We start from the raw sequence: 12,500 nt of genomic DNA on the forward strand, positions 1-12,500 counted from the left end.
ACCCCCCCCCCCTCCCCCCCCTCCATCCCCCCTCCTCCTATCCCCGATCTTTTTCTTTCTTTGTTGATGCCCTTCATCGAGAGGATTTTTTATGTATCTGTTGTTGGAATATCTTAACATCTCAGTTGAGGCTACCCTCTAAGCATCAACCCTACTCCGCCGCTCCGCCCCCCCCCCCCCCCCCCCGTACCCCTTACCCCCTACCCCCGATCGTTTTCTGTCTTTGTTGATGCCCTTCATCTAGCGGAATTATTTGTTTTTCTGATGTCGGAATATCATAAAATCCCAATTGAGGCTACCCTCCAACTATCACCCCTCTGCTCCCCCTCCCACCCTCACCACCCCATTCCATCCCCCCGGTCACACGCATGCCTTCTTCCCTGCCGCCCCCCCCCCCCCCCCCCCCCCCCTGTTTTGTGTTTAACGATGGACTGCGTTAAGTTATGAGAGAAATCCAATTTGCAGCCTCCTGTCCCCTTCGGGTTTGTGTATTCTGTTTGATTTTCGTTTGAAATAAATATCAAGTCGGATTTGTTTTGTTCTGTGAGAGTGCGTTCCTTTTCGCTTTCCCCTTCAACAACTTCGATTTACGGTAGGTAACTGCTTTTGCTTAACACAAGTCTTCGTAGATATTTAGGTTACTTCCCTTTAAACAGTTTCGCTGTCCAAACAAATACACCGTGTCGAGCTATACGGAGGACGTATAATTCTCCAACTTGTCTCCTCTTTTTACATTTAGTCAAGTAAATGTTTTAACATAGAGGGGGGAATCGAGACGAGGGTCGTGGTGTATGTGTGTGTGTGTGTGTGTGTGTGTGTGTGTGTCTGTCTGTCTGTCTGTCTGTCTGTCTGTCTGTCTGTCTGTCTGTCTGTGCGTGTGTGTGTGTGTAGAGCGATTCAGACTAAACTACTGGACCGATCTTTATGAAATTTGACATGAGAGTTTCTGGGTATGATATCCCATGATGTTTTTATTCTTTTTTTCGATAAATGTCTCTGATGATGTCATATCCGGCATTTTGAAAAAGTTGAGGCGGCACTGTCACACCCTCATTTTTCAATAAAATTGATTGCAATTTTGGCCAAGCAATCTTCGACGAAGGCCGGACTTTGGTATTGCATTTCAGCTTGGAGGCTCAAACATTGATTCATGACTTTGGTCATTAAAATCTGAAAATTGTAATTAAAATTATTTTTTTTATAAAACTATCCAAAATTACGTTTATCTTATTCTTCATCATTTTCTGATTCCAAAAACATATAAATATGTTAAATTCAGATTAAAAACAAGCTCTAAAAATTAAAATTATAAAAATTGTTATTAAAATTAAATTTCCGAAATCGATTTAAAAACAATGTCATCTTATTCCTTGTCCGTTCCTGATTCCAAAAACATATAGATATGATATGTTTGGATTAAAAACACGTTCCTAAAGTTAAACAGAATACAGATATAGAAAAGCGTGCTATCCTCCTCAGCGCAACCGCTACCGCGCTTTTCTGGATTGTTAATTTCACTGCCTTTGCCACGAGCGGTGGACAGACGATGCTACGAGTGTACGGTCTTGCGCAAAAAAATGCAATGCGTTCAGTTTCATTCTGTAAGTTCGACTGAGCTTGACTAAATGTTGTATTTTCGCCTTTCGCGACTTGTTCTTTGTTTCTTTTCTTTGTGAGTATTTTAGTTCTAATGTTACAGTTTTGCTTGTGAAAATAAAACAGTAAATTTAATCAAAACTAAATTGGCAATGTGGCAGTAAATCCCCAGTAAACCCGGTACGTGTGTAGCCGTTGTTCAGAATATCTGTCTTGCATTTTGAAATTGTTTGAACGGCTTCTAATACTAATAGGCAAGATCCACTCTTTCGGTATAGTACGCTGATACAGCTAGATTGCACATGACTTAAACATGACAAAGACGATCTCAGGAACTATTCTTATTAGATAACAAATAGTATAGAAGTAAGATATTTTGTCTTTAGTGAAGACAGTAAACATTACAACTCTGCCGTATTGATTGGCTGCAGTTTGCCAACTAGAATATAATTTTGGTTGACAGGTTAAATTACGATATGAGGGAAATGTCCATTACTTTAAAAATAAAGTTCCACTCTCTTGGTCAAATCTGTATTTCGCACGTCCTTTGGCAGATGACTCGGTGAGGGAATATGAGGTAAATCATAACATGTGTCTGTTTTATGAGTGGATCTGTAATCTGAATGAAAGCGAAACACACACACACACACACACACACACACGCACGCACGCACGCACGCACGCACGCACACACGCACGCACGCACGCACACATACACACACACACACACACACACACACACACACACACACACACACGTGGGCACCTCAACATTGAACGTAGAAAGGGGGGGGGGGGGGGGGGGAGAGAGATATCACAAGTACCAAACTCATACGAGGTACATATAACAAGTGACAATTAGTGAATTACAAAGGAATAATTATACTCGTTTCTCTACCAGCCATGACCCAGCTAGTAATTTTAAACATACAGATCAGATCCATGGAGCTAACGAGGTCACTAGCCCTCAAATGGCGGGGATATAGCTCAGTTGGTAGCGCGCTGGATTTGTATTCAGTTGGCCGCTGTCAGCGTGAGTTCGATCCCAGGTTCGGCGGAAATTTATTTCAAAGTCAACTATGTGTGCAGACTCTCTTCGGTGTCCGAACTCCACCCCCCCCCCCCCCCCCCCCCCCACCCCCCGTGTACACTACATTGGGTGTGCACGTTAAAGATCCCACGATTGACAAAAGGGTCTTTCCTGGCAAAATTGCTTAGGCACAGTTAATAAGTGTCTACCTATACCCGTGTGACTAGGAATAATAGGCCGTGAAAGGTAAATATGCGCCGAAATGGCTGCAATTACTGGCCGTATAAAATTTCATCTCACACGGCATCACTGCAGAGCGCCTAGAACTGTACCCACGGAATATGCGCGATATAAGCGTCATTGATTGATTGATTGATTGAAATAGAACTTAAAGCTGCGCGACAGATATTTTAACCAATGGCAAGCGAGTGTTGCACTGCCACCCCCTGACATGACATACATGTAAGAAGTAGGTAGGCCATCCGACCAATCTATTTCGGTTGAAGGAGACAATACCATTTGAGCGCGGATTTGCAGTTTTCTACTTAGGTGCATTGTTAATGACCCAGAAGTTGACTTCGCGAAGTTTGTTTGTTTGTTTGTTTGTTTGTTTGTTTGCTTAACGCCCAGCCGACCACGAAGGGCCATATCAGGGCGGTGCTGCTTTGACATATAACGTGCGCCACACACAAGACAGAAGTCGCAGCACAGGCTTCATGTCTCACCCAGTCACATTATTCTGACACCGGACCAACCAGTCCTAGCACTAACCCCATAATGCCAGACGCCAGGCGGAGCAGCCACTAGATTGCCAATTTTAAAGTCTTAGGTATGACCCGGCCGCGGTTCGAACCCACGACCTCCCGATCACGGGGCGGACGCCTTCTTCGCGAAGTCTTTTTACCCCAAAATCCAATGCCAAATCTAGTTTTGTGAAATAGACTTCGCGACGTCGACTCCGCCAAAAAGAAAAACTCCGGAAATAACTGCTGGGTTTGAATGGGTTGTGAAAAAAGTGAATACTACATTTAGGCCACACACAAAAAATAGTCTGTTTACGGTATCCCGACCGACCCTAAACAAAGAGTCTCTCGGGATTCCCAACGTGAGTTACAAATAGAACATTGTGTAATCTCTATGTAGTATCTTCCACTTCCCCTGAGAGTCTCACCACACTCAAAATATTTGTGTTTCTTTTTCTTTGACAGAGATTTTAACAGAGGCGCTGTATCAGACTGTAGACCCTTACATGAGGTAAGAATCTGCGTCCATTAAACTTGGTCACCTGAAGTATCAAGGGAAGTAATCACGTTCAGGTTATTCACATCGTCAAAAGGGACATTCTCTCCCTTTACTCGCCTTTATTCTTCAACGCCTCATCAGAGGCATACTGGACTGATTTAGTGTGTGGCGGAAGTAGTGGCCAACTACAGTAGAACCCCCTTTTAAGGCGAATGAAACTGAACGCACTGTTTTAGAAAAGAGCGAAAACTGTTTGAGTTATAAGCCTGTGACTAAGGTGACCCTCACACTGTTACCAGACACTCCCCGGACTTATATTAAGCCTAGCGCAGAACCGCGCGAGGTGACATGCGACTCATTTCGTGGTGGAGGGTCACATATATTACGGTCTCCTTCCGGCAGCAGTCCCAAAATTTCGACTTGTTTTGACCTTATAACGATGTCTTTATCATAACTGTGAAGAACAGAACGGAGATCACTGTCGAAGTCGGCCAATCTGCAATCAATTTCGTCTCGCGAACACTGATCTCAAAATAATTTAGATCAATGCTCGCGAAAAACATATGGGAGATAACTCTGTATTCTTATTTTGATAGATTCGCGTAGGACTGTAGCGTCCGGTCAGAGAGACAAATGGCAAGCGATGCTTATCAGAATGGTTGGTATTGGTATCTGATCGTCTTGTGAGGTTTGCCTCATGGAAATTCGAGCTGCCATAGAGTACGGCCCTTCCCGTTTTGTTTCTTGTTTTTGTTTTGACTTGTTGATGTTTTTTGTGGTAGCCTTAATGATGTTATTTGAGTGCGTGAGTGTGTGTGTGTGTGAGTCTGTGTGTGTGTGTGTGTGTGCGCGTGCGTGTTTGTGTTTGTGTGTGAGTGTGTGTGTGTGTGTGCGTGCGTGTGTGCGTGTGTGTGTGTGTGTGTGTGTGTGTGCGGGCATAGTCATACAATCACTCAATTCTATTTAAAGGCTGTTGTGATGTAATGTTTATTAGAACTTGCCAAGAAATTTAAAACCGCGTGCACAAATTAAGTATCGGTTGTTGATAACTTGATTGATTGAATGACTGATCTAATGGTTGATAAATGGATTCTTCTCGGGAATGTTTTTCAGCTTTACAAATGTCGATAGCATACCCTTTTCTGCTAACTTCCCGATGAAACAGGACTAAACCTATTATTTTCTGTCCCTAAACACCACAAAATGCCCAAAGTCGAAAGATGTAGTACAAACAGGGGAGTACAACGGAACAGCCGTTTTTGTGTGCCTGTGAGCTTAGTTCACAGTTGCCGACTGACACAAATTTTCGCATTCGGCTTTTCTTATCTCGTAACTCCACACTAAATACCCCACTTCCCCTCTGAAGTATTGATGTACAACCCATGGCACTAACATTCATGTAGTCGTTTATAACTGAGGTTGAAAAATTCGCTTCATGACGAGACAAGTATAAATGCCATTCACCCAAACTGGAAACGTCGCTGCCGTCTGCTCGCTTTGTACGGATTAGCTGTTCTCTTTTCCTCCCCTTGTTGCATCCTAGTTCTTCAGTTGTTTCTAGTTTTCCGTTGATGTTGTTTTGGTCTTCTTCATAAGTAGTCTTGTTCAAAATTAAAAAAAATCAAACTTCTTTTTGTTGTATACAAATGAACTAATAAAAAGCTGTTTAACAGCTGTGTTGTCAAATCGAGTTTTTTTTCCAAAGTCAGTGTGGCGCCTGCGCAAAACTAATGCGCATAAGAAACGGCGTCTGCTATCAAAACCTGAGATCAACGCATCGACGCAAAAACTGTCATTTTGTAAGTTTGGAACAACAAATAAAGGTCAGAACAGCTATATAATCACTATTGTATTTTCAGCGTAGCAATAGGGTCCGATATTTAGACTCGAACAAGTATAATGCGACTCGTCTTCGACTCGTCGGCATTATAGGCCCTACTTGTCTCGTCTAAATATCGGACCCTATTGCTACGCTGAAAACACAATAGCTGTTAATATTATCTGGTTGGTATGTAATGTTTGTTTATGTTTTTTACAGGGAAAAATTCAGTACGTGGAGAGCATTTTCAATGATGCCTGAAGCCTTCGTCTCTCTCTTCAAGAGCAGCGGAGCCAAAACAGGAAAAGTTGTTATCAATGCATTAACGACGTCATCAGCAGTGACGTCATTTTAAGTGACGTCTTCTCGAAGAAGTGAACAAAAAACTATACACATTGGTCTTTAGTTCCAAGCTTCGTGGTAATACTGCGTCTGCTGCAATTGATGACATTTTTTTCAACACCAACTGCTCTTGACGTGAACATTAATTTTAAAACATTCGGTCGCTGGCGGTTGTCGCTGCGATAAAAAAAATTCTAACAAAAAAACATGTGTATTTAGAACTTGGAATTAAACCAAGTTAGCATTCACGGGTACATACCAACAGTGATGTTATGAATAGATGTATGCACTACGGTTTTAAATGAGATACGAAATTGATTTAACAAACCAAGACGTCCGTACTTGACCCTCCCATCTACAGCGAAATCTCTGCCTGACGTCAAAGCGAAGCGAAGTTCGAGAAGATCAACGCGTTATTAATGCGAATAATGGCGTCACGAAAAAAAATCTGTCACATCGTATGTAAGTCTCCTGAGAAAATCACAAAGAATGTCAAGAACGCTGTGTGTCTCGGTTACATCGTTTTACCCGCAGTAGAAAATGTCTTGTAAGGTCACCGCTAGGCTGTGCATGTGTCGGTATCGTATATCATTAAGACCTCTGAGAATCAAATAAACAAAATATCACTTCAAAAAATCATCGCGGGCAGTTTAGACTTTTCAGTGTTCGTGTATACCTTTACTGTTCTTAGTAAATAAAGTGTGTGTGTTATTGTATGTGGTATTGCTTTGCTGTCAGTTGACATTTACCAGTGAGAGAAAGCCGTTGAATCAATGTGTTCTATTTGTTGAAGATTCTGCTACTTTGTACGATCAAGTTGTGTTGTTGTTGTAAATTGTGTACGTAAAAACAAAATCACCCTATGCGTTCTGGCGTATGTGTGTGTGTGTTTGTGTGTGTGTGTGTGTGTGTGTGTGTGTGTGTGTGTGTGTGTGTGTGTGTGTGTGTGTGTGCCTACGGGTGTGTGTGTGTGTGTGTGTGTGTGTGTGTGGTACACTGATACTCGTCACTGAAAGAATAGGAACACACACACACACACACACACACACACACACACACACACACACACACACACACACACATTCTCTCTCTCTCTCTCTCTCTCTCTCTCTCTCTCTCTCTCTCTCTCTCTCTCTCTTAATAATCTTTACAACATCAGATATGTTAGCACTCAACGCGTCTACTTCTTTTCTTTTTCAAGTTTTGAAACTATCAAAACGTAAATGAGTGCAATACATTACTAACAAATGCATAAAATGCGCAGACAGCAACACACTAACAAACAGTAAAACAGCATCAAATATAACAATCAACAGAAAAGATACCTACACACACAAAAAACACTGAAGGACAGCATCATATGCCATGCTTAATGACCTCAGACCCAGGTTTCTTTCAAAATGAAAAGAATAAAAAGTACAGTCTGAATTGAAATGTGCATAAACACTTGAAAGGAACATTGCTTGAAACCACCAGGCTTCAAAATCAGACATATTATGCAACGTAGACACCTTACTGGTATCAACCTATCGTGTTGACCATAAAGCGAACATAACACCGCCATTGGCACAGTTTGAAAACCTGACGAAATACAACCATCAACTCCCGAAAAAGTCTGGAATAGGTGCATCGAAATGAAAAGGTTCAAATAAGGTAAAAGTAAAGGTACTCCCATATCATAACCATTGTTGGTCGTCGGTGAGCGATATGTTAGAGATCCCATATACTATCATGTCATCCTTATGAGGGCGGTGTCCACTCCTCTCCTTCGCTACCTTTGCCTTCCTTGGTCCTGAACAGGGTCAGGTCCCTGAGAGCGCCCGGAAAAATCGGGTACTTGTATTCGCACCGGGTGGGGATCGAACCCACGAGGCAAGCGCTCTAACCGCTGTGCCACACCGGCTCTCAAATAAAGAACCGATGCACATAAATTAAGAACAAAAACAGCTAGATTTCAATGAGGTAGGCTAGTCTTATTGAAATTAGATTTGAGTGCAGCGTCCGTCTTCAAATAGGTACACTCCCTATGAAAGATTTTTTCGCCGCTCAAATTCGGTGTTACCAAAACATCTAATTCGCTTTTTCAACAAAGCTTCGCTACTCTTTCGTACAGTCTCAATCCCACTCCACTCCCTTCTCCGGTTTTTGATAAATTACTTTTTTTTTAATTCAAGACACTGGTAAAGTCTGAGATTAATTGGGAGAAGGCCACTTCGCGAAGTCTACTTTACAAAGCTCTCCACACAAAGCTTTGGCGCTGAGTTTTCGGTAAAAGGACTTCGCGATGTGTTTGCGGAGTTAACCTCGGGCTTTATCAAGGAAGGCCTTAACACTTTCTCTGGCTTTGTGGGTGTCAGCTCGAGCTCATCATACACAAACAGTATATTTAAACGTTTATGTAAACAAATAATTTGTCAGCACTATCAGAACTCTAAATCGCGTCCATTGCACCTTCATAAATTATGTATCCAGTGGTACTTAAGATATTTCTTTTTAAAGGTACAGTACTTCCCGCGTACACCATCGAATCCAGGCCGGGACGGCCACGGGTCAATTTTTTTCACATGAGAATGTCAGTAGTGACTGAAACCCGGCTTTGTCACACGTTTTACAGGTTTCACATGAAGATATTCTCTGGTCTTTTAGTTGTTGGGCTATGTAAACTGATTATCGGTTTTTGCATGATAAATTTCTAATTGACTTCCCCAGGCTCTTTAAACATTGTTTATGATTTAACATGAGAAATTCGTTATTGGCATGCCTCTGGCTCTTTAAACACTGTTTATGATTTAACATGAGAAGTTCTTCATTGGCATGCCTCTGGCTCTTTAAACACTGTTTATGATTTAACATGAGAAATTCTTCATTGGCATGCCTCTGGCTCTTTAAACACTGTTTATGATTTAACATGAGAAGTTCTTCATTGGCATGCCTCTGGCTCTTTAAACACTGTTTATGATTTAACATGAGAAATTCTTCATTGGCATGCCTCTGGCTCTTTAAACACTGTTTATGATTTAACATGAGAAGTTCTTCATTGGCATGCCTCTGGCTCTTTAAACACTGTTTATGATTTAACATGAGAAATTCTTCATTGGCATGCCTCTGGCTCTTTAAACACTGTTTATGATTTAACATGAGAAATTCTTCATTGGCATGCCTCTGGCTCTTTAAACACTGTTTATGATTTAACATGAGAAGTTCTTCATTGGCATGCCTCTGGCTCTTTAAACACTGTTTATGATTTAACATGAGAAATTCTTCATTGGCATGCCTCTGGCTCTTTAAACACTGTTTATGATTTAACATGAGAAATTCTTCATTGGCATGCCTCTGGCTCTTTAAACACTATTTATGATTTAACATGAGAAGTTCTTCATTGGCATGCCTCTGGGACTTTCAGAGCAGTTACTTGGCTGTGTTTAGTCAATTTCACAAGCTTAGGCCAACGCTTGATACACTTGTTTTGTCCATTTAAAATGAAGAAATCGTCCTGAATGTCCCAGACCCTTTGGCACTTATTATGTTTTTTCTCGAGAAATTCTTCATTGACACAACTCTGCAGTATTTTTCGCTGTTCTCATTTTCGTAAGTTGCTCCAGCTAACACAAAGCTGTTTGCACTTGTTTTTGTCCTTTTCACACGAAACATTCCTCCTTGACAATGTTACATGTTTGCCTATTTCACATGAATACTTCTTCATTGACATGACTCTGGTCTTTCTCAGCGGTTGGCTTGCTGTTCCCGTTTGTGTAAGTTTCTTCGGCTAACAGTAACACAAAGCTGTTTGCACTTTTTGTTGTCCTTTTCACACGAAACATTCCTTCTTGACAATGTTTCATGTTTGCCTATTTCACATGAATACTTCTTCATTGACATGACTCTGGTCTTTCTCAGCCGTTGGTTTGCTGTTGCCGTTTTCGTCAGTTGCTTCAGCTAGATCTAACGCTGTCTCCACGTCTTTCAGCCAGGACTGGATCCAGTCCACCCTATCAGGCGGCATCAGTTCGTTCTCCTCGATGTACTTCGTCACGTTGTCGTAAGCGTAGGAATCGTTGACGTCACGCCACGTGCGCCACGTGCCACCTGACTTACACCGCTTTGACCTACTTTTCTTGAGGTGACTCCCAAAGGAGAACTGTTTGTCTGTTGTGGACGCGACGAGTTTAGATGTCGGCTTTGAAAAATTGCCATTGGAATTCGTCTTCTCTCGTGTCTGTTTCTTGTCAGAACTTTTGCCCGAGTTTTTCATGTTCTCCTCTAGGATCTTGGCAAAGTCAATGATTTCTACTGACGATTGCTTAGCAGCAGGGGTGGAAAGTTCCGGGTGGTTGGCCACCCGTCTGTCTCTCTCCGGCTCCATCCTGAGTTTCTTTAGCTTCTCCAGGTACTGTTCGTCGTGCCATTTCCGGAACTGCTCGATCTTCCTGCGTATAGAGAACGGCTCTTCCCCGCTCGTCTGCTTCGGCAGGGATTGCATGCTGACCCGGCGACTGATGTGCGGTTTGGGCGCGGCGGCGGCTGGCTTCGGTGTTGGACCGGGGACGTCACCTTCCGGCGGGTTGACCGGAGGAGTCTTGCTGACGTCATTGATTACGTCACTGACGGACTTGAGTACGCGGCGCTCCACCTTGAGTCGGATGCTGTCGGACGTGGCCAGAGGGGACAGGCGAGAGGTGTCCGAGCTCTCCCCTGCGGACAGTTTTGACGCGGCGTCCGGCTTGCGGGTCAGCGGACTCAGTCCGTCACGGTCGGCGGCCGGCGTGACCAGCACTGACGTCATGGTGTTGAGCGGATAGGAGACGGCGCTGGTAGGTGATGACGTCACGTTGGCGTCATGGGTCGGTGATGACGCAGAGGGGGGCTGACGCGTGGACGCTACCCGGATGGGAGGGAAAAGGGCCGACTCGCTAGCCCTTCGCGAGGATCCGAACTGCCTGCGTTGACTGTAGGCTTTAACCCGTTCACCGCGGCTTCGCCTGTGCTGTTCCATGGCAGCCCTGCGGAGTATACAGGTGAAAGTAGGGCCTTTAAGGTGTATCAAAGTAAAGTGTGGAAGGTTCCTTAAAATTCAGGTTCTCTTACCGAATCTTGTTAAAAATCATTGTCTCTTTCAAAATGTTGAAAATATTGTTCGGAGGTACATTCCGGAATGAAATGAACTTGAATCTCAATGAATATTCTTACGAGTATTACAATTCTTATGGTTCTTCGAAATTGTTGAAAATATAGATGGGATAACACTGTACCTGGGAGAGTCTTGTGTATTCTCATAAGTTTTGATAGACGGATGCCTCGTTGTTCGGGGATCCCGTTGAGACCTTCTTCCCGTCTGTATGACGTCAGGAATCCGGCCCGTTTCTACGTCAGCTGTGGCCATGGCGTAAGGCTTTTTGTGACGTCAGGAGCGACTAAACCCGTTTTCCTTCACTGCTGTATTGATCTGTGAAATTATAGACAAATAAGTACATGGGGTAAGTTTTGCAAACAAGTTTTAATAATCGCAAGCGGTACATGAAAAAGTAAAAACATCGCATACACACACGTACACGCACGCACACACACACACACACACACACACACACACACACACACACACACACACACACACACACACACACACACACACACACACACACACACACACACAAGCACACAGCATTATACACATCAATTACAATCACAAATGAAACAAACTCACGAAAGCATTATGCTGCATTATTTTCGATTGAGACTTTCATACACGCGAGCAAACCTTCGTCTTTCAAATCTGAACCAAATGTATTGGGGGCGGAGACCTAGAAATGCCGATCGATAAAAAGTGACGTTGATCGAGATAAGAAAGCTGACTATAGGCAAAGACACAAAAGGGAATCTAAACATACAAGAATTGTGACTGAAAGGCTAATACAGACTGAGGTCTTTCCTTTCAACTTGGCTTGACGTGAACAGAAACATAATCAAAAGTAAAAGTGAAATATTACGGGTCTCGCTTTTGTGCGGGTTGACGTGTTCAATGTGATTGTCAAACACCTAAGTCAGTAAAGTCATCATTGTGCAACATTATGCGTACGGTACCGAACGTTTTTATGCAAATATATGACTATATAACGTTCTTTCAATTTACTTTTGTTAACTTCTTGTAACACTGAAATGCTGAATTTCGGAATGTTATACTGTTCAAAAAAAGAAACGCATAGCTTGTAATATTTGGTTAATTTAGTTATATGGCTACAAGGATATCCACCAAACTGCAGAAAATGTTTATCTGGTCGTCGACCTTTCGTCCATTGCCACAAGTGAGCTCTGCACGTGACGCATGCGTTATCAGTGGCTACAATGTCAAAATTGCTCATTTGGCATGACCACTCGTCATGCTTCAGTGTAATCTCGTGAAACTCGGGGAATATTGAGCTCTCACCATGTCTTCCAAAACCCATAAAAGCGGATTGTTCGCCACAAAGAAATCAG

At 42.8% G+C, this 12,500-nt stretch overlaps 1 protein-coding gene and 1 long non-coding RNA gene across 4 annotated transcripts in view; one reads left to right on the forward strand and one right to left on the reverse strand.

Annotated features, from left to right (window-relative positions):
• The window catches only part of LOC138980206 (uncharacterized), a 272,961-nt gene that overhangs the window by 147,101 nt on the left and 113,360 nt on the right, over positions 1–12,500 (forward strand). The window lies entirely within an intron of this gene.
• Positions 7,194–12,500, reverse strand: part of LOC138980197 (uncharacterized) — a 19,823-nt gene continuing 14,516 nt past the window's right edge. For all 3 annotated transcript variants that reach the window (XM_070353030.1, XM_070353029.1, XM_070353028.1), the window contains exons 2-3: positions 11,279–11,472; positions 7,194–11,029 (exon numbers count right to left, since the gene is read on the reverse strand). In XM_070353030.1, coding sequence (XP_070209131.1) covers positions 9,883–11,029; positions 11,279–11,409 — 1,278 coding nt within the window. In that variant the 5' untranslated portion in view covers positions 11,410–11,472 and the 3' untranslated portion in view covers positions 7,194–9,882. The remainder of the gene's footprint in view (positions 11,030–11,278; positions 11,473–12,500) is intronic.

The sequence above is a fragment of the Littorina saxatilis genome, linkage group LG11, assembly GCF_037325665.1.
Source record: "Littorina saxatilis isolate snail1 linkage group LG11, US_GU_Lsax_2.0, whole genome shotgun sequence".
Lineage (NCBI taxonomy): Eukaryota > Metazoa > Mollusca > Gastropoda > Littorinimorpha > Littorinidae > Littorina > Littorina saxatilis.